The sequence below is a fragment of the Festucalex cinctus genome, chromosome 18 (assembly GCF_051991245.1).
Source record: "Festucalex cinctus isolate MCC-2025b chromosome 18, RoL_Fcin_1.0, whole genome shotgun sequence".
NCBI classification, from domain to species: Eukaryota; Metazoa; Chordata; class Actinopteri; order Syngnathiformes; family Syngnathidae; genus Festucalex; species Festucalex cinctus.
Genome location: NC_135428.1, coordinates 9,976 through 36,029, shown reverse-complemented (window position 1 = coordinate 36,029; position 26,054 = coordinate 9,976). Strand labels below are relative to the sequence as shown.

The 26,054-nt window shown below is 43.2% G+C and overlaps 1 protein-coding gene across 1 annotated transcript; it reads left to right on the top strand.

The window, feature by feature from the left end:
* The first annotated feature begins 10,748 nt into the window (after positions 1–10,748).
* LOC144005873 (uncharacterized) lies at positions 10,749–25,198 on the top strand. Its single transcript, XM_077504310.1, has 7 exons — positions 10,749–10,859; positions 23,988–24,034; positions 24,288–24,519; positions 24,598–24,698; positions 24,804–24,876; positions 24,947–24,986; positions 25,057–25,198. The coding sequence occupies exons 3-7, from the start codon at positions 24,295–24,297 to the stop codon at positions 25,110–25,112; spliced, it is 495 nt and encodes a 164-aa protein (XP_077360436.1). The 5' UTR covers positions 10,749–10,859; positions 23,988–24,034; positions 24,288–24,294; the 3' UTR covers positions 25,113–25,198.
* The last annotated feature ends 856 nt before the right edge of the window (positions 25,199–26,054 follow it).

Below are 26,054 nucleotides of genomic sequence, written 5' to 3'. Positions count from 1 at the left end.
GTTTTTGGAATAATGCTGTGCATTTGGCACGTTTTTCGGTTGTCAGTTGACTTAATGATTCATTCTTTCAACTGTCTTTTGTGAAATAAACTCATCCAGGGAATTTTAATGGGTTAGGGTTAGGGTTAGGGTTAGGGTTAGGGTTAGGGTTAGGGTTAGGGTAGGAAGCAGGATTCCTCCTTCCGTCAAAGCGGGAGGAGGGAAGTGCGCGGTCCATCCCCCAGTGCCCTCGTCCGCCCCGGCTCCGGAGTGGCCGGTCCCCACCCCTCTCCCTTTGCCAATCTTGTTGACCGTTACGTTGGCGACGTCTACCGTAACGCACCACGGTCCAATCATCATCATACTGTTCATACATAGTTATATGAGTATATATATATATATATGAATTGAGTTATGAATATATATATAAATATATATATATATATGAATTCTTTTGTTATATATGTAATAAAGCAAAAAATCAACAAAAAAAACTCAAAAAAGTAAAAATAATATATATATAAAAAAAATGTTTTTCAAAAAAATTCAAAAAGTACAAAAAAACTTATGCCCGTCGCGACGTTTCGACCTTTAGGGGTCTTCTTCAGGCGTGGGCACAATGAAATACAAAAGAAAACAAAAACAAAACTAGCGAAACTGCTAATTTACAATGAATGGCTTCTGCAGACAGTAGGGAGATGTTGTCCCTCCGAGAGTCAGAGCAAGAATGAAGGCACGGTCTGCAAAATGCACTAAACTGACTTGTAAATGTCAGAATGTTTTTACCAAAATGATTCTACAAGAAAGCTACTATATGAACTGACTGTGATTACATTCCATTCATAATACACTATATATACATATATTATCATTAATAGATATATTTATATGTATATTTCAATATTATTATATAAATTATTATTTTTATATTTATATATAATTGTTTTATATATGAATTGTAATATTATTGTATATGACAATACTTATTGTATATAGTAATATTTATGTTTATATTTTATATCTGAAAAAGTGTTTTTTTGAAGTTATTGTTAATGAATGTTTTATATGACTTAATATTATTGTATTAATGGGATTATTAAACTTTATTAGATATGATAATATTTTTAATAAATTTATGTATTTATTTATTTATCTATTTGTAACTATATTTCACATCCAAATTTTATTATCAGTGAATATAAATATATAGATATATTTTATATTTGGGCCAAATCTGAGGTTAGATTTAAGATCTCATTATAACTAGGGTTACGTAATTGTATATACTTATTAGGGTTACATTTAACATTAAGGTTGGGTTTGGGATAACATTAGGACTAGGGTTACATCATTCAAACACATATTAGAGATAAGGTTAGGTTTAGGATAACATTAGGACTAGGGTTACGTCATTCAAACAACACATATTAGGGTTAAGGTTAGGGTTAGGATAACATTAGGACTAGGGTTACATCATTCAAACAAAACACATCATTAGGGTTAAGGTTGGGTTTAGGATAACATTAGGACTAGGGTTACATCATTCAAACTACACACATTAGGGTTAGGTTTAGGAGAACATTAGGACTAGGGTTACATCATTCAAACTAGACACAATAGGGTTAAGGTTGGGTTTAGGAAAACATTAGTACTAAGGTTACTTCATTCAAATTAAACACTACCCTAAGGTTGGGATTGGGATTGACTCTTATTTAGTCCATATTTTTAATGTAATACTTTTCATTTAAACCATCAGGTTCTCTAGTATTCAAAAGATATATCCATCTACTTTCCATCTTTCTCCGAACCCGATCAGTCCAAAATTTGTTACTTTCCAGGCCCGCCACTTTAAGTGCTAGTAATCCATGCACCAAAAAGTGACTCACCAGGGTAGTATGAGTCTTCTTTTGTCGTCTTATATTATAAAGGTGTTGTGCCATTCTCATGGATATTGAATTCTTTGTTTCTCCAACATATTGTTTATTACATTGTTTACAAATAATAATATATATGCAATTGTTTGTATTGGGATTAAAATTTTGTGTTATATGAAAAATGAGTTTATTGGTTTGATTACGAATAAATTTAAGTCTACAAAAATATAACGGTAGTGTCCGTTTCCTGCCAATTTGTTTTAGAGGTTTCAATCTTGCTGTAACCAAAATATCTTGGAGATTTTTATTTCTTTTATAGGCCGAAATTACTTGATGGGTCTCTTCTATTTTAGTATTTTGCAAAATTTGTTTGAAATTCCTTTTTAAATGAAAGTTCAAAAATGAATTATTGGAAGAAAATGTAATAATCAGTGGAATCAACTTTTTGCTCGGAGGAACTTTCAGAGCTTGGAATTTTCTCAAGCAATTTTTTAGGAAAGAACGGCTGTACCCCCTGGAACGAAGTGCCTTAAAGAGAGTCAACACCGCTTCCCAAAAATCTTGATCCTGCGTACAGATGCGTTTAAAACGCAGCAATTGAGATTTAATAATGCCTCGAAAAGTGTGTTTTGGATGGTAACTATCTTTATGTAAAAGTGCATGTGTATCTGTTTTTTTGAAATAAACTTTAACATCTAATTTTTTATCTTCTATGAATTTTGGTCCTTTATATGTTGTTGTGTCTAAAAAATCAATACTCTGCTCATTTACAGTAGTTTTTATCCTTATAGAAGTATCATGTTTGTCCAGAATGCCGAAAAAATCATCAAGTTCTTTTAATGATTCCGTCCAAATCCCCCAGATATCATCTAGATATCTAAGAAAATGTAATGGTTTCTTTGGACATTTGGGGAAAACAGTTTCTTCCCAAGTAGCCATAAAAATATTGGCATACGCTGGTGCAAATTTCTTTCCCATAGCCGTGCCTTTTATTTGTAAATAAAAATTCTGCTCAAACTCAAAATCATTCCTAATTAAACAAATTTCTAATAGTTTTATTAATTCTCTATCTGGCCGCCTAGAATCAGGATACTTTTGGAATATTCTTTTTACCGCCTCCAGTCCTGATGGAGTATCAATATTTGTATATAAACTATTTATATCAATTGTAAATAATATTGCGTTTGTAGGAATTTCAAATTCTCTAATTCTTTCAATAAAATGGAAAGTATCTCTTATATATGAATCATGTTTAGTGGATAATGGATTTAAATAATAGTCTATAAATTCTGCGATCCGGTAAGTCTCACTTCCACAATCCGAAACAATTGGTCTACCAGGCGGTACTAAAAAGGGAACCGTCCAAGACTCTGGACTCTTGTGGATCTTAGGGAGTATATAAAATCTCCTTGCTCGCGGTTCCGTGTCTCCTTTTAAATACCGTTTCTGGTGACCATTAATGAATTTCTTTTGTTGAAGGGTTTCCAAAATGTCATTCACCAATGGGATAGTTTTTAGAAAAATAGGTGCATCTAATTTTTGGTAATATGTGGTGTTATTTAATTGTGAATAAACTTCTGTTGTATATTGTTCTCGACTGAGAACCACTACTGCATTTCCTTTATCAGCTGGTTTAATTACAATTTGATCATTATGAATTAATTCACGGAGCGCTTTAACCTCCTGTTGTGTTAAATTCAGTTTTTCTTGTCTCGGTCTAAAGTATTTATCAAAACATTCCTTATCTCGCTCAATTACGGTTTTAATTGAATCCGGTAATGAACACCAAGTCGGTGTCCATGTCGAGGAAGGTTTAAAGGGTACAATTTTTTCTTTTCCTGTAGACTTAAAATGTGAAGCCAGCATCAATTTACGGTGGTAATTTTGTACATCAAATTCGGTTTGCATTTTTTGGTTCGCCAATAAATTAATTGTAGGAATAAAATTGAGTCCTTTATTAAGGAGAATCAATTGATGCACTGATAATTCCACATTCTTAGCCAAAACAATGACATTATCAGCCACTGGAACCGTGCAAAACTTGGACCCTTCTGTTCTAAGAGTAAGGGGTCTTACAAGTTTAAAAGGTTCATCCAGTGACTGAAGATATCCACTGCTGTTCGTTTGGTCCAATGAATATTATCCCGTTCTGTGATGAAATTGGTTTCGTTTATTGCAGAAAGATATCTGGTATTGGTCGTGATGTATGAATTCAAATCACGTAGATTACTTTGTTGTTTAATTGTCAGTAGACGGGAGAAATTTAATTGGGGAATCCAAATTTTAGTTGAGGGAAATTGTTCCCTTGCCACTCGAAGTGCCGTCTGAATTTGTTTCATAGTGGTCTCCTTGACCTTCTGTTCTCTGCAGTTAATACCAAATGACAACACCAAGTTTTTGACTTGTGACAGATGAGTTGTTTTAGATAGAATCGCTGCTGCGTGGCGAAAGTTCGCCCCGGGATAGCACTCTATCTGAATATTTGGGTTGGAAAAGGGTGGAATTCTGCCCAAATTGGAATCTCCTATAATGACATTTTCTTTTAGAGTGGTCAAATGCCAGTCCTCCATTTTCCTCACCGTATTAAAGTGTCTCCGAACCATAAACCAATTAGGTCGTGGCTCATCAGCATCCTCTGTGGATGCCTGTGGTGTGGAGTGAGAAAGGACTGTGACCGGCAATTCTGTTTGTCGCAACCTCTGTGATGTGAGGGAAGGACCCTGTTCAGTCGGCCTATTCGGGGTAATATCTGGTGATGGGGCTGGCAAAATAGGATTCTCTGAGACCAGTTCCCATAATACCTGTTGGAAGCTAAGATCACTAGGAGTAAGTGGTGTTAAATCAATGAGGGGAGCCTCCTCTACCTCTCCCGGATCATCAATGCCCTCTGCAGAGCTATCCCTACTGGTCACCAAAGAGCTCATGCCCTTTTGGTCTGAACGAGTCACTCTCCGCTCCTTAGCTCCCTGCTCTTGAGGTGGTGTATAAGAGGGGGGGCTCAAAGGAGTAGCTGTTTGTCGGCTCTCTACTTTTTTGCCTGAACGAGCGTCTCTCTGTTCCTCTGATCTTTGTTCTAGAGGAGATTTACGAGAGGGGGGGCAAGGAGTCGCCAACTGTTGGCTCTCCTCCCCCGATCGATATGGCGACCAGTCCGAGACTCGATCAGTCATCGTGCCCACCGTTGATGTCAAGGTCCGTTTATTGTTGTTTGAGTATGTAGCTGTTAGTGTAGTTGGTGGAATGTTTGATACTTGTGTGTTACTGAGTGGACTCTGTACTGCTTGTAGTGTAATTGAGGCTGTGTTCAGTGTGGTTTGAATGGATGTCGATCTTGTAGTGACTGTCTCTTGAACTTGTTCCGGTCTCTGTGTGTCCTTGAGTGGGTCTTGTGTGGTTTGTTGTGTGATTATAGGAGTGTTCCTTGTGATATGTGTGGGTATAGGCCTAGTAGGAATTGTGTCTTGTTCTGGTTGTGGGATTGAAGTGGCAATGTCTCGGTTGACCTGTAGTTCTGCGCTCGCAGTGTCTTGTTCCGGTTGTGGGATGGAAGTGGCGGTGTCTCGGTTGACCTGTAATTCTGCGTGCGCCGTGATGCAAGCCTGAGCATGGTCAATAGCCTCTTGTTCAATGTTTGGAAGGTTTTTGCGTGCCCACCTAGTGGCTACCTGAAAAGATTCCTTCCAATCTGGAACTCTATCCCTGAACATGTTCTCCAAAGAGTCGTTCAGGACCTCCTTGTAGTGTTGTTCCAGGATTGCCAGTGTGTTATAGCCCCAATTCTTTGCATTGCCCCAAATCATGTCCATAGTATCGGGTTTTGGAAAGGCCGGTTTAATCATGTCAGTCAAGGTCTCCACCATCCGAGTAATCATCTTTGGCCCTATGGTGTCCGTTTTCGGAGACACCTTCTGCAAGTGATGCACCGTTTTGATGATTGCATAGATTTCCCGGATCAATTTAGCCATTTCAGGACTGGCGGGCATAACCCGAACTGAGGGATCAGCATTAGCAGAACGTCCGTATTGGACTACAGAGGCATAGGAGCGGCGCGGAGGACCAAACCAACCTCCGGTCCAGTTTGGACGAGAGCGTGGGCCTGGGGGAGGCACTGGCCGGTTAGGGTAGGAAGCAGGATTCCTCCTTCCGTCAAAGCGGGAGGAGGGAAGTGCGCGGTCCATCCCCCAGTGCCCTCGTCCGCCCCGGCTCCGGAGTGGCCGGTCCCCACCCCTCTCCCTTTGCCAATCTTGTTGACCGTTACGTTGGCGACGTCTACCGTAACGCACCACGGTCCAATCATCATCATACTGTTCATACATAGTTATATGAGTATATATATATATATATGAATTGAGTTATGAATATATATATAAATATATATATATATATGAATTCTTTTGTTATATATGTAATAAAGCAAAAAATCAACAAAAAAAACTCAAAAAAGTAAAAATAATATATATATAAAAAAAATGTTTTTCAAAAAAATTCAAAAAGTACAAAAAAACTTATGCCCGTCGCGACGTTTCGACCTTTAGGGGTCTTCTTCAGGCGTGGGCACAATGAAATACAAAAGAAAACAAAAACAAAACTAGCGAAACTGCTAATTTACAATGAATGGCTTCTGCAGACAGTAGGGAGATGTTGTCCCTCCGAGAGTCAGAGCAAGAATGAAGGCACGGTCTGCAAAATGCACTAAACTGACTTGTAAATGTCAGAATGTTTTTACCAAAATGATTCTACAAGAAAGCTACTATATGAACTGACTGTGATTACATTCCATTCATAATACACTATATATACATATATTATCATTAATAGATATATTTATATGTATATTTCAATATTATTATATAAATTATTATTTTTATATTTATATATAATTGTTTTATATATGAATTGTAATATTATTGTATATGACAATACTTATTGTATATAGTAATATTTATGTTTATATTTTATATCTGAAAAAGTGTTTTTTTGAAGTTATTGTTAATGAATGTTTTATATGACTTAATATTATTGTATTAATGGGATTATTAAACTTTATTAGATATGATAATATTTTTAATAAATTTATGTATTTATTTATTTATCTATTTGTAACTATATTTCACATCCAAATTTTATTATCAGTGAATATAAATATATAGATATATTTTATATTTGGGCCAAATCTGAGGTTAGATTTAAGATCTCATTATAACTAGGGTTACGTAATTGTATATACTTATTAGGGTTACATTTAACATTAAGGTTGGGTTTGGGATAACATTAGGACTAGGGTTACATCATTCAAACACATATTAGAGATAAGGTTAGGTTTAGGATAACATTAGGACTAGGGTTACGTCATTCAAACAACACATATTAGGGTTAAGGTTAGGGTTAGGATAACATTAGGACTAGGGTTACATCATTCAAACAAAACACATCATTAGGGTTAAGGTTGGGTTTAGGATAACATTAGGACTAGGGTTACATCATTCAAACTACACACATTAGGGTTAGGTTTAGGAGAACATTAGGACTAGGGTTACATCATTCAAACTAGACACAATAGGGTTAAGGTTGGGTTTAGGAAAACATTAGTACTAAGGTTACTTCATTCAAATTAAACACTACCCTAAGGTTGGGATTGGGATTGACTCTTATTTAGTCCATATTTTTAATGTAATACTTTTCATTTAAACCATCAGGTTCTCTAGTATTCAAAAGATATATCCATCTACTTTCCATCTTTCTCCGAACCCGATCAGTCCAAAATTTGTTACTTTCCAGGCCCGCCACTTTAAGTGCTAGTAATCCATGCACCAAAAAGTGACTCACCAGGGTAGTATGAGTCTTCTTTTGTCGTCTTATATTATAAAGGTGTTGTGCCATTCTCATGGATATTGAATTCTTTGTTTCTCCAACATATTGTTTATTACATTGTTTACAAATAATAATATATATGCAATTGTTTGTATTGGGATTAAAATTTTGTGTTATATGAAAAATGAGTTTATTGGTTTGATTACGAATAAATTTAAGTCTACAAAAATATAACGGTAGTGTCCGTTTCCTGCCAATTTGTTTTAGAGGTTTCAATCTTGCTGTAACCAAAATATCTTGGAGATTTTTATTTCTTTTATAGGCCGAAATTACTTGATGGGTCTCTTCTATTTTAGTATTTTGCAAAATTTGTTTGAAATTCCTTTTTAAATGAAAGTTCAAAAATGAATTATTGGAAGAAAATGTAATAATCAGTGGAATCAACTTTTTGCTCGGAGGAACTTTCAGAGCTTGGAATTTTCTCAAGCAATTTTTTAGGAAAGAACGGCTGTACCCCCTGGAACGAAGTGCCTTAAAGAGAGTCAACACCGCTTCCCAAAAATCTTGATCCTGCGTACAGATGCGTTTAAAACGCAGCAATTGAGATTTAATAATGCCTCGAAAAGTGTGTTTTGGATGGTAACTATCTTTATGTAAAAGTGCATGTGTATCTGTTTTTTTGAAATAAACTTTAACATCTAATTTTTTATCTTCTATGAATTTTGGTCCTTTATATGTTGTTGTGTCTAAAAAATCAATACTCTGCTCATTTACAGTAGTTTTTATCCTTATAGAAGTATCATGTTTGTCCAGAATGCCGAAAAAATCATCAAGTTCTTTTAATGATTCCGTCCAAATCCCCCAGATATCATCTAGATATCTAAGAAAATGTAATGGTTTCTTTGGACATTTGGGGAAAACAGTTTCTTCCCAAGTAGCCATAAAAATATTGGCATACGCTGGTGCAAATTTCTTTCCCATAGCCGTGCCTTTTATTTGTAAATAAAAATTCTGCTCAAACTCAAAATCATTCCTAATTAAACAAATTTCTAATAGTTTTATTAATTCTCTATCTGGCCGCCTAGAATCAGGATACTTTTGGAATATTCTTTTTACCGCCTCCAGTCCTGATGGAGTATCAATATTTGTATATAAACTATTTATATCAATTGTAAATAATATTGCGTTTGTAGGAATTTCAAATTCTCTAATTCTTTCAATAAAATGGAAAGTATCTCTTATATATGAATCATGTTTAGTGGATAATGGATTTAAATAATAGTCTATAAATTCTGCGATCCGGTAAGTCTCACTTCCACAATCCGAAACAATTGGTCTACCAGGCGGTACTAAAAAGGGAACCGTCCAAGACTCTGGACTCTTGTGGATCTTAGGGAGTATATAAAATCTCCTTGCTCGCGGTTCCGTGTCTCCTTTTAAATACCGTTTCTGGTGACCATTAATGAATTTCTTTTGTTGAAGGGTTTCCAAAATGTCATTCACCAATGGGATAGTTTTTAGAAAAATAGGTGCATCTAATTTTTGGTAATATGTGGTGTTATTTAATTGTGAATAAACTTCTGTTGTATATTGTTCTCGACTGAGAACCACTACTGCATTTCCTTTATCAGCTGGTTTAATTACAATTTGATCATTATGAATTAATTCACGGAGCGCTTTAACCTCCTGTTGTGTTAAATTCAGTTTTTCTTGTCTCGGTCTAAAGTATTTATCAAAACATTCCTTATCTCGCTCAATTACGGTTTTAATTGAATCCGGTAATGAACACCAAGTCGGTGTCCATGTCGAGGAAGGTTTAAAGGGTACAATTTTTTCTTTTCCTGTAGACTTAAAATGTGAAGCCAGCATCAATTTACGGTGGTAATTTTGTACATCAAATTCGGTTTGCATTTTTTGGTTCGCCAATAAATTAATTGTAGGAATAAAATTGAGTCCTTTATTAAGGAGAATCAATTGATGCACTGATAATTCCACATTCTTAGCCAAAACAATGACATTATCAGCCACTGGAACCGTGCAAAACTTGGACCCTTCTGTTCTAAGAGTAAGGGGTCTTACAAGTTTAAAAGGTTCATCCAGTGACTGAAGATATCCACTGCTGTTCGTTTGGTCCAATGAATATTATCCCGTTCTGTGATGAAATTGGTTTCGTTTATTGCAGAAAGATATCTGGTATTGGTCGTGATGTATGAATTCAAATCACGTAGATTACTTTGTTGTTTAATTGTCAGTAGACGGGAGAAATTTAATTGGGGAATCCAAATTTTAGTTGAGGGAAATTGTTCCCTTGCCACTCGAAGTGCCGTCTGAATTTGTTTCATAGTGGTCTCCTTGACCTTCTGTTCTCTGCAGTTAATACCAAATGACAACACCAAGTTTTTGACTTGTGACAGATGAGTTGTTTTAGATAGAATCGCTGCTGCGTGGCGAAAGTTCGCCCCGGGATAGCACTCTATCTGAATATTTGGGTTGGAAAAGGGTGGAATTCTGCCCAAATTGGAATCTCCTATAATGACATTTTCTTTTAGAGTGGTCAAATGCCAGTCCTCCATTTTCCTCACCGTATTAAAGTGTCTCCGAACCATAAACCAATTAGGTCGTGGCTCATCAGCATCCTCTGTGGATGCCTGTGGTGTGGAGTGAGAAAGGACTGTGACCGGCAATTCTGTTTGTCGCAACCTCTGTGATGTGAGGGAAGGACCCTGTTCAGTCGGCCTATTCGGGGTAATATCTGGTGATGGGGCTGGCAAAATAGGATTCTCTGAGACCAGTTCCCATAATACCTGTTGGAAGCTAAGATCACTAGGAGTAAGTGGTGTTAAATCAATGAGGGGAGCCTCCTCTACCTCTCCCGGATCATCAATGCCCTCTGCAGAGCTATCCCTACTGGTCACCAAAGAGCTCATGCCCTTTTGGTCTGAACGAGTCACTCTCCGCTCCTTAGCTCCCTGCTCTTGAGGTGGTGTATAAGAGGGGGGGCTCAAAGGAGTAGCTGTTTGTCGGCTCTCTACTTTTTTGCCTGAACGAGCGTCTCTCTGTTCCTCTGATCTTTGTTCTAGAGGAGATTTACGAGAGGGGGGGCAAGGAGTCGCCAACTGTTGGCTCTCCTCCCCCGATCGATATGGCGACCAGTCCGAGACTCGATCAGTCATCGTGCCCACCGTTGATGTCAAGGTCCGTTTATTGTTGTTTGAGTATGTAGCTGTTAGTGTAGTTGGTGGAATGTTTGATACTTGTGTGTTACTGAGTGGACTCTGTACTGCTTGTAGTGTAATTGAGGCTGTGTTCAGTGTGGTTTGAATGGATGTCGATCTTGTAGTGACTGTCTCTTGAACTTGTTCCGGTCTCTGTGTGTCCTTGAGTGGGTCTTGTGTGGTTTGTTGTGTGATTATAGGAGTGTTCCTTGTGATATGTGTGGGTATAGGCCTAGTAGGAATTGTGTCTTGTTCTGGTTGTGGGATTGAAGTGGCAATGTCTCGGTTGACCTGTAGTTCTGCGCTCGCAGTGTCTTGTTCCGGTTGTGGGATGGAAGTGGCGGTGTCTCGGTTGACCTGTAATTCTGCGTGCGCCGTGATGCAAGCCTGAGCATGGTCAATAGCCTCTTGTTCAATGTTTGGAAGGTTTTTGCGTGCCCACCTAGTGGCTACCTGAAAAGATTCCTTCCAATCTGGAACTCTATCCCTGAACATGTTCTCCAAAGAGTCGTTCAGGACCTCCTTGTAGTGTTGTTCCAGGATTGCCAGTGTGTTATAGCCCCAATTCTTTGCATTGCCCCAAATCATGTCCATAGTATCGGGTTTTGGAAAGGCCGGTTTAATCATGTCAGTCAAGGTCTCCACCATCCGAGTAATCATCTTTGGCCCTATGGTGTCCGTTTTCGGAGACACCTTCTGCAAGTGATGCACCGTTTTGATGATTGCATAGATTTCCCGGATCAATTTAGCCATTTCAGGACTGGCGGGCATAACCCGAACTGAGGGATCAGCATTAGCAGAACGTCCGTATTGGACTACAGAGGCATAGGAGCGGCGCGGAGGACCAAACCAACCTCCGGTCCAGTTTGGACGAGAGCGTGGGCCTGGGGGAGGCACTGGCCGGTTAGGGTAGGAAGCAGGATTCCTCCTTCCGTCAAAGCGGGAGGAGGGAAGTGCGCGGTCCATCCCCCAGTGCCCTCGTCCGCCCCGGCTCCGGAGTGGCCGGTCCCCACCCCTCTCCCTTTGCCAATCTTGTTGACCGTTACGTTGGCGACGTCTACCGTAACGCACCACGGTCCAATCATCATCATACTGTTCATACATAGTTATATGAGTATATATATATATATATGAATTGAGTTATGAATATATATATAAATATATATATATATATGAATTCTTTTGTTATATATGTAATAAAGCAAAAAATCAACAAAAAAAACTCAAAAAAGTAAAAATAATATATATATAAAAAAAATGTTTTTCAAAAAAATTCAAAAAGTACAAAAAAACTTATGCCCGTCGCGACGTTTCGACCTTTAGGGGTCTTCTTCAGGCGTGGGCACAATGAAATACAAAAGAAAACAAAAACAAAACTAGCGAAACTGCTAATTTACAATGAATGGCTTCTGCAGACAGTAGGGAGATGTTGTCCCTCCGAGAGTCAGAGCAAGAATGAAGGCACGGTCTGCAAAATGCACTAAACTGACTTGTAAATGTCAGAATGTTTTTACCAAAATGATTCTACAAGAAAGCTACTATATGAACTGACTGTGATTACATTCCATTCATAATACACTATATATACATATATTATCATTAATAGATATATTTATATGTATATTTCAATATTATTATATAAATTATTATTTTTATATTTATATATAATTGTTTTATATATGAATTGTAATATTATTGTATATGACAATACTTATTGTATATAGTAATATTTATGTTTATATTTTATATCTGAAAAAGTGTTTTTTTGAAGTTATTGTTAATGAATGTTTTATATGACTTAATATTATTGTATTAATGGGATTATTAAACTTTATTAGATATGATAATATTTTTAATAAATTTATGTATTTATTTATTTATCTATTTGTAACTATATTTCACATCCAAATTTTATTATCAGTGAATATAAATATATAGATATATTTTATATTTGGGCCAAATCTGAGGTTAGATTTAAGATCTCATTATAACTAGGGTTACGTAATTGTATATACTTATTAGGGTTACATTTAACATTAAGGTTGGGTTTGGGATAACATTAGGACTAGGGTTACATCATTCAAACACATATTAGAGATAAGGTTAGGTTTAGGATAACATTAGGACTAGGGTTACGTCATTCAAACAACACATATTAGGGTTAAGGTTAGGGTTAGGATAACATTAGGACTAGGGTTACATCATTCAAACAAAACACATCATTAGGGTTAAGGTTGGGTTTAGGATAACATTAGGACTAGGGTTACATCATTCAAACTACACACATTAGGGTTAGGTTTAGGAGAACATTAGGACTAGGGTTACATCATTCAAACTAGACACAATAGGGTTAAGGTTGGGTTTAGGAAAACATTAGTACTAAGGTTACTTCATTCAAATTAAACACTACCCTAAGGTTGGGATTGGGATTGACTCTTATTTAGTGGGGTTAGGGTTAGGGTTAGGGTTAGGGTTAGGGTTAGGGTTAGGGTTAGGGTTAGGGTTAGGGTTAGGGTTAGGGTTAGGGTTAGGGTTAGGGTTAGGGTTAGGGTTTGCCCATAGAGAATGAATGTAAATTGGAAGATTCCAAGTTTTCCAATTCTGGGACCCAACTTTTTCGTCCATATTCCAACTTTGTCTTCCAAATTCCAACTTGGTCTTCCAGTTTTCAAGTCTTTGTATGGGGAGTTGGACGTCGAAATTTTTCTAAGTCCTCGAGCTTGGGTGATGAAATTGGAATGTGGGCGCCCAAGTTTTGAGTGGGTGCAGTTGCCAATTTTGGCCTGTAGGTGGCGCTGTTGGCTGTGAAAAATTTCTCCCATTGACTTAACATTACGTCCAAGTGTTCCAAGTCTTGATTCCAATATGGAATTATGGATTCATATTCCTGGTCGGTTATGCACCAACCCTAACCTCAACCCTGACCAAATATGATCATATTTTGGACTTTTTTGAATCATAATTTGGACTTTATGGGTCGAAAATATGGGCTTTTGGTTAGGGTTATGCACCAACCCTAATTCCAAAATATGATCATATTTTGGAATTTTTGGACTAAAAATTTGGACTTTATGGGTCGAAAATATGGGCTTTTGGTTAGGGTTATGCACCAACCCTAATTCCAAAATATGATCATATTTTGGAATTTTTGGACTAAAAATTTGGACTTTATGGGTCGAAAATATGGGCTTTTTGATTAGGGTTAGAATACCCTAACCAAACCCTAACCATGCCTACCCATACAAGGGCAGGGATGGGGAGAGCCAAAGGTCTTGGCACGAGCGCCTTCCAGGCACGTTTAGAGTAGGGCCTGGGGTCCAAACGAGCGGCAGAGGGGCCGAGTCGGGACCGCAGGCCCACAGGGTCTGTCCGGGAGGGCCTTTTGTCGGCGGTTAGCATCGAGCTAGCGAGTCGAAACTTGACAGAGACAGAGTACAGGAAGTGACGTCGCACATATGCGAGAACCACGCCCCCACGCGGAGGCGGAGCCGCGCCAGGGACGCGCAAATCAGGAAAAGGGCAGGTCGGGGCTGGCGTTTGGTGACACGGGAGGCATTTTTGGGGGGCTTCCGGTGTCCCTAGAGGGCCCAAACTGGCAGGGCACGTGGATGGGTCCCCCTAGTGTAACATAGTTTGAATTGGGCATTGAGGATGAAACGGGGTGCCCGCTAGACCCCGGGCAAGGTGGTGGAAGGGCTAAAGTTTGAAAAAAGGCGGGAAAACGATTTAGTGTAAATTTGAAGGGGTAAACATGGAGCTATGTTGTTGAAATGGGGTCTACAGAAAGCCTGGGTCCCGGGCTCCAACATATTGAAGAATCAAGTGCGTAGGTCCAAGCGGGGCGTGTCCACGGGGCCGAACGTAGCGGCGACGGGGCCCATTCGGGTACCCGTGTGGCTTTGGAGGCGCGTTTGAAGGGTTAAACGTGGAGCCACGTTGTTGAAATCGGGCATAGACGAAGCCCGGGTCCCGGGCTACAACATATTAAAAAATGAAGCACGTAGCTCCAAGCGTGAAGGTTCGGTTGAGTTCAGGGGGAGGAAAGGGGTGACTTTCCATACGCGGGCCTCCTGGAAGCAGGTGAGCGGCCGACCTTTGACGCTCGCGGAGGTCACAGAGGCGTGAAACTCACAGGAAACGTTCTCCCCACTGTCCAGATACAGAATGTAAAGTTTGGTGGACATAGGTGAAGGTTTGGTTGAGCTTAGGGGGAGGAAAGGTGTGACTTTCCACACGCAGGCCCGGAAGTAGGTGAGCGGCCGACCTTTGACACTCGCGGAGGTCACAGAGGCCTGAAACTCACAGGACACGTTCTCCCAACTGTCCAGATACAGAATGTAAAGTTTGGTGGACATAGGTGAAGGTTTGGTTGGGTTTAGGCGGAGGTAAAGGTGTGACTTTCCACATGCGGGCCTCCCGGAAGTAGGTGAGCGGCCGACCTTTGACGCTTGCGGAGGTCGCAGAGCCCTGAAACTCACAGGACACGTTCTTCCCAGCGTCCATATACAGAATCCAAAGTTTGGTGAAGATAGGTGAAGGTTTGGTTGAGATTTGGGGGTGAAAGGGTGAATTTTGCACATACAGGCCTCGGAAGTAGGTGAGCGGCCGACCTTTGACGCTTGCGGAGGTCGCAGAGCCCTGAAACTCACAGGACACGTTCTCCCCAGCGTCCATATACAGAATCCAAAGTTTGGTGAAGATAGGTGAAGGTTTGGTTGAGATTTGGGGGTAAAAAGGTGAATTTTGCACATACAGGCCTCGGAAGTAGGTGAGCGGCCGACCTTTGACGCTTGCGGAGGTCGCAGAGCCCTGAAACTCACAGGACACGTTCTCCCCAGCGTCCATATACAGAATCCAAAGTTTGGTGAAGATAGGTGAAGGTTTGGTTGAGATTTGGGGGTGAAAAGGTGAATTTTGCACATACAGGCCTCGGAAGTAGGTGAGCGGCCGACCTTTGACGCTTGCGGAGGTCGCAGAGCCCTGAAACTCACAGGACACGTTCTCCCCAGCGTCCATATACAGAATCCAAAGTTTGGTGAAGATAGGTGAAGGTTTGGTTGTGATTTGGGGGTGAAAAGGTGAATTTTGCACATACAGGCCTCGGAAGTAGGTGAGCGGCCGACCTTGGACCCTTGCGGAGGTCGCAGAGCCCTGAAACTCACAGGACACGTTCTCCCCAGCGTCCAGATGCAGAATCTAAAGTTTGGTGAACATAGGTGAATGTTTGGTTGCTATTTGGGGGTGAAAAGTTGAGATTTTGCACATACAGGCCTCGGAAGTAGGTGAGCGGCTGACCTTTGACCCTTGCGGAGGTCGCAGAGCCCTGAAACTCACAGGACACGTTCTCCCCAGCGTCCATATACAGAATCCAAAGTTTGGTGGACGTAGGTGAAAGTTTGGTTCCCATTTGGGGGGTAAAAGTGTGACTTTCATACAGAGGCCCGGTAGAGGTGAGAGCGGGTGACCTTTGACCCCTGAGGATTTCACAGCGCCACGAAACTCGTCAGACGCGGAGCACAGGAAGTGACATCAGACATATGTGAGAATAGAGTCGCCCCCTTGTGGCGGTGCCATGCTATAGCGTGGGCAAAAAGCAGTTTTCGGCCATTTCGGAGGCCCGTTTGACTTGGTTAGCATTGAGCTAGCCAGTTGAAATTTCACAGACACAGAGTACAGGAAGTGGGCTCACACATATGTGAGAACCGAGTCGCCCCCTTGTGGCGGAGCCCCGCTATAGCTGGTCAAAAAAGCTGTTTCTGGCCGTTTCGGAGGCCCGTTTGACTGGGTTAGCATTGAGCTAGCCGGTTGAAATTTCACAGAGAGAGAGTACAGGAAGTGGGCTCACACATATGTGAGAACAGAGTCGCCCCCTTGTGGCGGAGCCCCGCTATAGCTGGTCAAAAAAGCTGTTTTCGGCCGTTTCGGAGGCCCGTTTGACTTGGTTAGCATTGAGCTAGCCAGTTGAAATTTCACTGTGAGAGAGTACAGGAAGTGGGCTCACACATATGTGAGAACCGAGTCGCCCCCTTGTGGCGGAGCCCCGCTATAGCTGGTCAAAAAAGCAGTTTTTGGCCGTTTCGGAGGCCCGTTTGACTGGGTTAGCATTGAGCTAGCCGGTTGAAATTTCACAGAGAGAGAGTACAGGAAGTGGGCTCACACATATGTGAGAACAGAGTCGCCCCCTTGTGGCGGAGCCCCGCTATAGCTGGTCAAAAAAGCTGTTTTCGGCCGTTTCGGAGGCCCGTTTGACTTGGTTAGCATTGAGCTAGCCAGTTGAAATTTCACAGTGAGAGAGTACAGGAAGTGGGCTCACACATATGTGAGAACCGAGTCGCCCCCTTGTGGCGGAGCCCCGCTATAGCTGGTCAAAAAAGCAGTTTTTGGCCGTTTCGGAGGCCCGTTTGACTGGGTTAGCATTGAGCTAGCCGGTTGAAATTTCACAGAGAGAGAGTACAGGAAGTGGGCTCACACATATGTGAGAACAGAGTCGCCACCTTGTGGCGGAGCCCCGCTATAGCTGGTCAAAAAAGCTGTTTTCGGCCGTTTCGGAGGCCCGTTTGACTTGGTTAGCATTGAGCTAGCCAGTTGAAATTTCACAGTGAGAGAGTACAGGAAGTGGGCTCACACATATGTGAGAACCGAGTCGCCCCCTTGTGGCAGCGCCCCGCTATAGCTGGTCCAAAATGCTGTTTTCGGCCGTTTCGGAGGCCTGTTTGACTGGGTTAGCATTGAGCTAGCCAGTTGAAATTTCACAGTGAGAGAGTACAGGAAGTGGGCTCACACATATGTGAGAACAGAGTCGCCCCCGTGTGGCGGAGCCCCGCTATAGCTGGTCAAAAAAGCTGTTTTCGGCCGTTTCGGAGGCCTGTTTGACTGGGTTAGCATTGAGCTAGCCGGTTGAAATTTCACAGAGAGAGAGTACAGGAAGTGGGCTCACACATATGTGAGAACCGAGTCGCCCCCTTGTGGCGGCGCCCCGCTATAGCTCGTCCAAAAAGCTGTTTTCGGCCTTTTCGGAGGCCTGTTTGACTGGGTTAGCATTGAGCTAGCCGGTTGAAATTTCACAGAGAGAGAGTACAGGAAGTGATGTCGCACATATGCGAGAACCACACCCCCACGCGGAGGCGGAGCCGCGCCAGGGACGCGCAAATCAGGAAAAGGGCAGGTCGGGGCTGTCGTTTGGTGACACGGGAGGCATTTTTTTGGGGCTTCCGGTGTCCCTAGAGGGCCCAAACTGGCAGGGCACGTGGATGGGTCCCCCTAGTGTAACATAGTTTGAATTGGGCATTGAGGATGAAACGGGGTGCCCGCTAGACCCCGGGCAAGGTGGTAGAAGGGCTAAAGTTTGAAAAAAGGCGGGAAAACGATTTTGTGTAAATTTAAAGGGGTAAACATTGAGCTATGTTATTGAAATCGGGTCTACAGAAAGCCTGGGTCCCGGGCTCCAACATATCGAAGAATCAAGCGCGTAGGTCCAAGCGGGGCGTGTCCACGGGGCCGAACGTAGCGGCGACGGGGCCCGTTCGGCTACCCGTGTGGCTTCGGAGGCGCGTTTGAAGGGTTAAACGTGGAGCCACGTTGTTGAAATCGGGTATAGACGAAGCCCGGCTCCCGGGCTACGACATATTAAAAAATGAAGCACGTAGCTCCAAGCGTGAAGGTTCGGTTGAGTTCAGGGGGAGGAAAGGGGTGACTTTCCATACGCGGGCCTCCTGGAAGCAGGTGAGCGGCCGACCTTTGACGCTCGCGGAGGTCGCAGAGCCACGAAACTCACAGGACACGTTCTCTCCAGCGTCCAGATACAGAATCTAAAGTTTGGTGGATGTGGGTGAAGGTTTGGTTGACATTTGGGGGTGAAAAGGTGAGATTTTCCACATACAGGCCCGGAAGTAGGTGAGCGGCCGACCTTTGACCCTTGCGGAGGTCACAGAGCCACGAAACTCACAGGATACGTTCTCTCCAGCGTCCGGATACAGAATCTAAAGTTTGGTGGATGTAGGTGAAGGTTTGGTTGACATTTGGGGGCGAAAAAGTCAGATTTCCCACATGCAGGCCTCCTGGAAGTAGGTGAGCGGCCGACCTGAGACCCTTGCGGAGGTCGCAGAGCCACGAAACTCACAGGACACGTTCTCTCCAGCGTCCAGATACAGAATCTAAAGTTTGGTGAAGATAGGTGAAGGTTTGGTTGAGATTTGGGGGTGAAAAGGTGAATTTTCCACATACAGGCCCGGAAGTGGGTGAGCGGCCGACCTTTGACCCTTGCGGAGGTCGCAGAGCCCTGAAACTCACAGGACACGTTCTCCCCAGCGTCCAGATGCAGAATGTAAAGTTTGATGAAGATAGGTGAAGGTTCAGTTCAGATTCGGGGTGAAAAGGTGTGAATTTCATCCAATACAGAGGCCTGGGAGAGGGAGGTGAGAGCGGGTGACCTTTGACCCCCGAGGAGCGCCGTGAAAGTCGTCAGACGCGGAGCACAGGAGGTGACGTCACACGTGTGCGAGAACGGTGTCGCCCCCTTGCGGCGGCGCCACGCTACAGCGTGGCCAAAAAGCAGTTTTTGGCCGTTTCGGAGGCCTGTTTGACTGGGTTAGCATTGAGCTAGCCGGTTGAAATTTCACAGAGACAGAGTACAGGAAGTGGGCTCACACATATGTGAGAGCCAGGCCCCCACGTTGAGGAGGAGCCGCGCTATAGCTCTGCCAAAAAGCAGTTTTTGGCCGTTCGGAAGGCCTGTTTGCCTGGGTTAGCATTGAGCTAGCAAGTGTAAATGTCAAGGACACATTAGTAAGCACCTTTGTGAGGGTTGAGTGTGGGTTTTTTTTGTGCATTTTTGAGATTTTTTTTTTTAGGTAGCTACCACTTTAAATTTTTGGCCGAATTTTTAGCATGGAGCTAGCCGGCTGAAATTTCACATACACGTACTACGGGATGGGACGGCACACCTGTGCGAAAACGGGGTCTCTACGATGAGGCCGGGCGGCGCGGCAGCACCGGAAGCGTGCACGAAGCCGGCACGCGCCACCTAGCTTTAGCACGGAGCTAGCGAGCTGAAATTTGGCAGAGAGCAAGTCCAGGACGTGCCGTCACACATATGTGAGAACGGTGTCTCCGCCTTGTGGCGATACCTCGTAGTAGCGGAAGAAAGTCCAACAAGCTGTTTGGGCCCAGTTCGGAGGCCCGTTTGACCGGGTTAGCATTGAGCTAGCAAGTTGAAATTTCACAGAGAAAGATTACAGGAAGTGGGCTCACACATATGTGAGAGCCAGGCCCCCACGTTGAGGCGGAGCCGCGCTATAGCTCTGCCAAAAAGCAGTTTTTGGCCGTTCGGAAGGCCTGTTTGCCTGGGTTAGCATTGAGCTAGCAAGTGTAAATGTCAAGGACACATTAGCAAGCACCTTTGTGAGGGATGAGTATGTTTTTTTTTTTTTTTTTTTGAGATTTTTTTTTTTAGGTAGCTACCACTTTAAATTTTTTGGCCGAATTTTTAGCATGGAGCTAGCCGGCTGAAATTTCACATACACCTACTACGGGGTGGGACGGCACACCTGTGCGAAAACGGGGTCTCTACGATGAGGCCGGGCGGCCCGGCAGCACCGGAAGCGTGCACGAAGCCGGCAAGCGCCACCTAGCTTTAGCACGGAGCTAGCGAGCTGAAATTTCACAGAGAGCAAGTCCAGGATGTGCCGTCACACATATGTGAGAACGGTGTCTCCACCTTGTGGCGATACCTCGTAGTAGTGGAAGAAAGTCCAACAAGCTGTTTGGGCCCAGTTCGGAGGCCCGTTTGACCGGGTTAGCATTGAGCTAGCAAGTTGAAATTTCACATAGAAAGAGTACAGGAAGTGGGCTCACACATATGTGAGAGCCAGGCCCCCACGTTGAGGCGGAGCCGCGCTATAGCTCTGCCAAAAAGCAGTTTTTGGCCGTTCGGAAGGCCTGTTTGCCTGGGTTAGCATTGAGCTAGCAAGTGTAAATGTCAAGGACACATTAGCAAGCACCTTTGTGAGGGATGAGTATGTTTTTTTTTTGCGTTTTTGAAAATTTTTTTTTGATGTGACTATCCCTTTAAATTTTTGGCCGAATTTTAGCATGGAGCTAGCCGGCTGAAATTTCACGTACACCTACTACGGGGTGGGACGGCACACCTGTGCGAAAACGGGGTCTCTACGATGAGGCCGGGCGGCCCGGCAGCACCGGAAGCGTGCACGAAGCCGGCAAGCGCCACCTAGCTTTAGCACGGAGCTAGCGAGCTGAAATTTCACAGAGAGCAAGTCCAGGACGTGCCGTCACACATATGTGAGAACGGTGTCTCCACCTTGTGGCGATACCTCGTAGTAGCGGAAGAAAGGTCCAACAAGCTGTTTGGGCCCAGTTCGGAGGCCCGTTTGACTGGGTTAGCATTGAGCTAGCGACTTGAAATTCCACAGACACCTAGTAGAGGACGTGCTGTCAAGCATATGTGAAAACGGCGTCTCCCCCTTGTGGCGATCCCTTTTGAATAGCGCCTTAATTGTCCAAAAAGCTGTTTTTGCCAAGTTTGGAGGCCTGTTTGACTGGGTTAGCATTGAGCTAGCAAGTCTAAATGTCAAGGACACATTACCAAGCACCTTTGTGAGGGATGAGTATGTTTTTTTTTTGCGTTTTTGAAAATTTTTTTTTGATGTGACTATCCCTTTAAATTTTTGGCCGAATTTTAGCATGGAGCTAGCCGGCTGAAATTTCACGTACACCTACTACGGGATGGGACGGCACACCTGTGCGAAAACGGGGTCTCCACGATAAGGCCGGGCGGCGCGGCAGCGCCGGAAGCGTTCACGAAGCCGGCACGCGCCACCTAGCTTTAGCATGGAGCTAGAGAGCTGAAATTTCACAGAGAGCAAGTCCAGGACGTGACGTCACACATATGTGAAAACGGTGTCTCCCCCTTGTGGCGAAACCTCCGAATAGTGGCAGAAAAGGCCAACAAGCTGTTTGGGCCCAGTTGGGAGGCCCGTTTGACTGGGTTAGCATTGAGCTAGCGGCTTGAAATTTCACAGGCACCAAGTACAGGACATGCTGACAAGCATATGTGAAAACGGTGTCTCCGCCTTGTGGCGATGTCTTGCAATTGCACCTTAATCGTCCAAAAAGCTGTTTTCGCCAAGTTTGGAGGCCTGTTTGACTGTGCTAACATTGAGCTAGCAACTCGAAATTTCAAGGACACATTACCAAGCACCATTGTGAGAGATGAGTGTGTTTTTTTTTTGCATTTGTGAGAATTTTTTTTTTCACACATTTGCCCTTTAACTCTGTGAGCGAGAATTACACAAGAGCACGCAAAAGAGAAGACAGTTATGTGAACATAGTCCAAAAAGCAACTAATTTTTGGTCTTGTGAAGAAGCAGTGGTGATGAAAATGAAGAAGCTGTGGTGATTTTTCCCACTCTATTTTTTGTATTTTTCCTGATTCATGCGTTGGAAATGCCTCCGATGAGTGCAAAGGGTTAAGAATTCACGTTCAATGTGTAAGGACAAGCGTTCGTGTCCTTCCCGCGCCCGGGAAACACTGATTTGCATATTAAATTGGAGTAGTTGAGGTTGCCATGGAGAGCAGGGGCCCCTGCTCCTCCCCTGCTCCTCCCTCAAGCAGAATCTCCCGCCAGCCAGTCTGCAGCGGACGACAGAGGAGGTAAGTTGTGCTGATATATCTGTCTGTATTTTGCTAATTTTAATGTCTAGAATGCATTTATATGCCTGCTGCGTGTGTGGTTGATTTAGTGTCAGTGTGTGTGTGTGTCTTTTAAAGTTTGCGGTGGGGCATGCATCATGTCAAATTGCATCTGAATGCTTGTGTGCTGAAGTGTGCTGGCTGTTTTAAAATGATGCGTTTGGATTGCCTGTGAAGAGTGCAAAGTTGTGTGTGTGTGTACCAGTCCCCCCACCACCTGGTCCGCTTCTACTTTCTGACCAACATCTACTCTGACTACATGAATTCACGTTCAATGTGTAAGGACAAGCGTCCGTGTCTTTCCCGCGCCCGGGAAACACTGATTTGCATATTAAATTGGAGTAGTTGAGGTTGCCATGGAGAGCAGGGGCCCCTGCTCCTCCCCTGCCCCTCCCTCAAGCAGAATCTCCCGCCAGCCAGTCTGCAGCGGACGACGGAGGAGGTAAGTTGTGCTGATACATTGGTCGGTCTGTATTTTGCTAATTTTAATGTCTAGAATGCATTTATATGCCTGCTGCGTGTGTGGTTGATTTAGTGTCAGTGTGTGTGTGTGTCTTTTAAAGTTTGCGGTGGGGCATGCATCATGTCAAATTGCATCTGAATGCTTGTGTGCTGAAGTGTGCTGGCTGTTTTAAAACACATGGCATGGGCTGAAAGCATTTTAGTGGCGGATAGTGTGTAAAATTGTACCCTTAAGGAGTGGCTGATGAAGTTGTGGTGATCATTGTGCCGTCATGAATGTTGTCACGCAGCCACCGGCGTGGCGGTCCATGCTTTTATTTTTGTGTCCATGTTTCCTGTCTTACTTTGAAATCCTAACTCTCCTTTCACCCCAGGTCACTTGCCCTTCCTGCCGCTCCCTAATTACCTGCCACCAATCAAGCCACAATAAAAGCCACCTGCATTCTCCCCTCCGTGGCCTAAGTGTCACACACATCTCAGTGCATGAAAGCGTCCCACAGTCCTCGAGTCCTTGTTCGCGTTGCCTTGTTGTTTTGCCTTGTTTTTGTGCCTTGTCCTCCCCAGCGGAGCGCCCTTAGTTACCCCTTGTGCCATGAGCCTTTTTTCCTCCCTAGCAGAGCGTCTTTAGGTGTCACCTGTACCTTTTGCCTGTTTTTTCCTCCCCGGTGGAGCGTTTTCAGTTCGTTCTCCACCTTTTGACTTCCCCATCCCTTCTCCTCTCAGTGTGAGAGGAGACAGCTGCTGACCGGCAATAAACCTGTTGCCTTGGTGGCCTACCTTTTATCCCGGTGGCCTTCTCATAAGTAAGCCTTTTCTCTCTTTTTAGACACAAAATGGAGGAGAAGAAGGTGGCGCAGGCGGATGACAAGGGGTCACAGGAGAATGTCATGAATCCATCATGGTGGCCTTCTCACAAGTAACCCTTTTCTCTCTTTTTAGACACAAAAGGGAGGAGAACAAGGTGGCGCAGGCGGACGAAAGAAGAAGTAAGTTGTGCTGATATGATATATGTATGTATTTTGTTAATTGTAATGTCTAGAATGCATTTATATGGCTGCTGTTTGCGTGCGTGCTGGCTGTTTAAAAACATGGCATGGGCTGATAGCATTTTAGTGGGGGATAAGTGTGCAAAATTGTACCCTAAGGAGTGGGTGATGAAGTTGTGGTGATCATTGGGCTGTCATGAGTGTTGCCCTTCTCAAAAGTAAGCCTTTTCTCTCTCTCTCTCTCTCTCTTTAGATACAAAATGGAGTACAGTTTGACACAGGAGGTTGCAAAGGAGGATGACAAGGTGGCTGAGGAGGATGACAAGGTGGAACAGGCATACGAAAAGGTGGAACAGGCATACGAAAAGGTGGAACAGGCATACGAAAAGGTGGGACAGGCATACGAAAAGGTGGAACAGGCATGCGAAAAGGTGGGACAGGAGGGCGGCGAGGTGACCCAGGAGGAGGAGGAGGACGACGATAAGGTGGCACAGGAGGCAGGACATCATGAATCCATCATGGTGCCCTTCCTTCTCATAAGTAACCTTTTTCTCTCTTTTTAGACACAAAAGGGAGGAGAACAAGGTGGAACAGGAGGACAAGGTGGCACAGGCAGACGACAAGGGATCAAAAGGCCCACTTCCCTTGCTTTGCGCCATGGCTTGTAAGATTGTGATTTTGATGGATCTTTTTTTTTCATTTGATCATTGTGCCGTCATGAATCCATCATGGTGGCCTTCTCACAAGTAAGCCTTTTCTCTCTTTTTAGACACAAAATGGAGGAGAACAAGTTGACACAGGAGGATGACAAGGTGGCGCAGGTGGCACAGCAAGACGACAAGGTGACACACGAGGACATCATGAATCCATCATGGTTCCCTTCTCATAAGTAACCCTTTTCTCTCTTTTTAGACACAAAAGGGAGGAGAACAAAGTGGAACAGGAGGACAAGGTGGCACAGGAGGATATCATGAATCCATCCTGGTGCCCTTCTCATAAGTAACCCTTTTCTTTCTTTTTAGACACACAATGGAAGACAACAGGGTGGTACTGGCGGGCGACAAGGGATCCCCCTTAAGCCAATTTGGCTCCTTCCTTTGCCATGTACGGTTGTCATTTTGATGGAGCTGCTCTTTTATTTGTTATTAAAGTTAATGACAATTAGTGAGTTGAAAAAAATGACTTTATTACATTTGAATCCTCTTTGCACCATGACACTTGCATGCATGCCACACTTGCGTCACACTCTCATTAAGGTTACATCTGCAAGCACACATTGAAAACATCCAAAAGTTGCACATGTACAGGTAGGTATCATGCCAGAGTAGTAGGGCAAACAGGGACCAGCATTTGAAGTGTATTTGTGTATGTAGCATGACATTTGCATACACGCATGCCACACTTGTGTACACACAACTGCCACACCAGTGTTTTACTCTTGCTAAGGTGACTAAGCTATACACATTTGTTTATTTGCCAGTCACAATGTTAATAAAACATACAAAAGTTGCACATACGCCTTGATTACCTGTCTCCGGTCATCGTCGTGTCATCATTGCAAGGTAGGTACAAAGACATGTAGGTATTATGCCATTGCCCACACAAATAAGTGTCCTGCAGTGCCACAGGTGGTCATCTTGGGGTACTACATGTGGTAGATAGGTATAAAAAAGGCCAATTTTGGATGGTTAGGGTTAGTTCTTGTTAAGGTCAGGGTTATGGGCAAATAGTCCAAAAGTCCAAAAAAAAAATCCAAATTCCAAAAACGTCACCCAAAAAGTCCAAGTCCAAAAAGTCCAAATTCCAAAAACGCGACCCAAAAAGTCCAAGTCCAAAAGTCCAAATTCCAAAAACTCGACCCAAAAAGTCCAAGTCCAAAAGTCCAAATTCCAAAAACGCGACCCAAAAAGTCCAAGTCCAAAAGTCCAAATTCCAAAAACTCGACCCAAAAAGTCCAAATTCCAAAAACTCGACCCAAAAAGTCCAAGTCCAAAAAGTCCAAATTCCAAAAATTAGACCC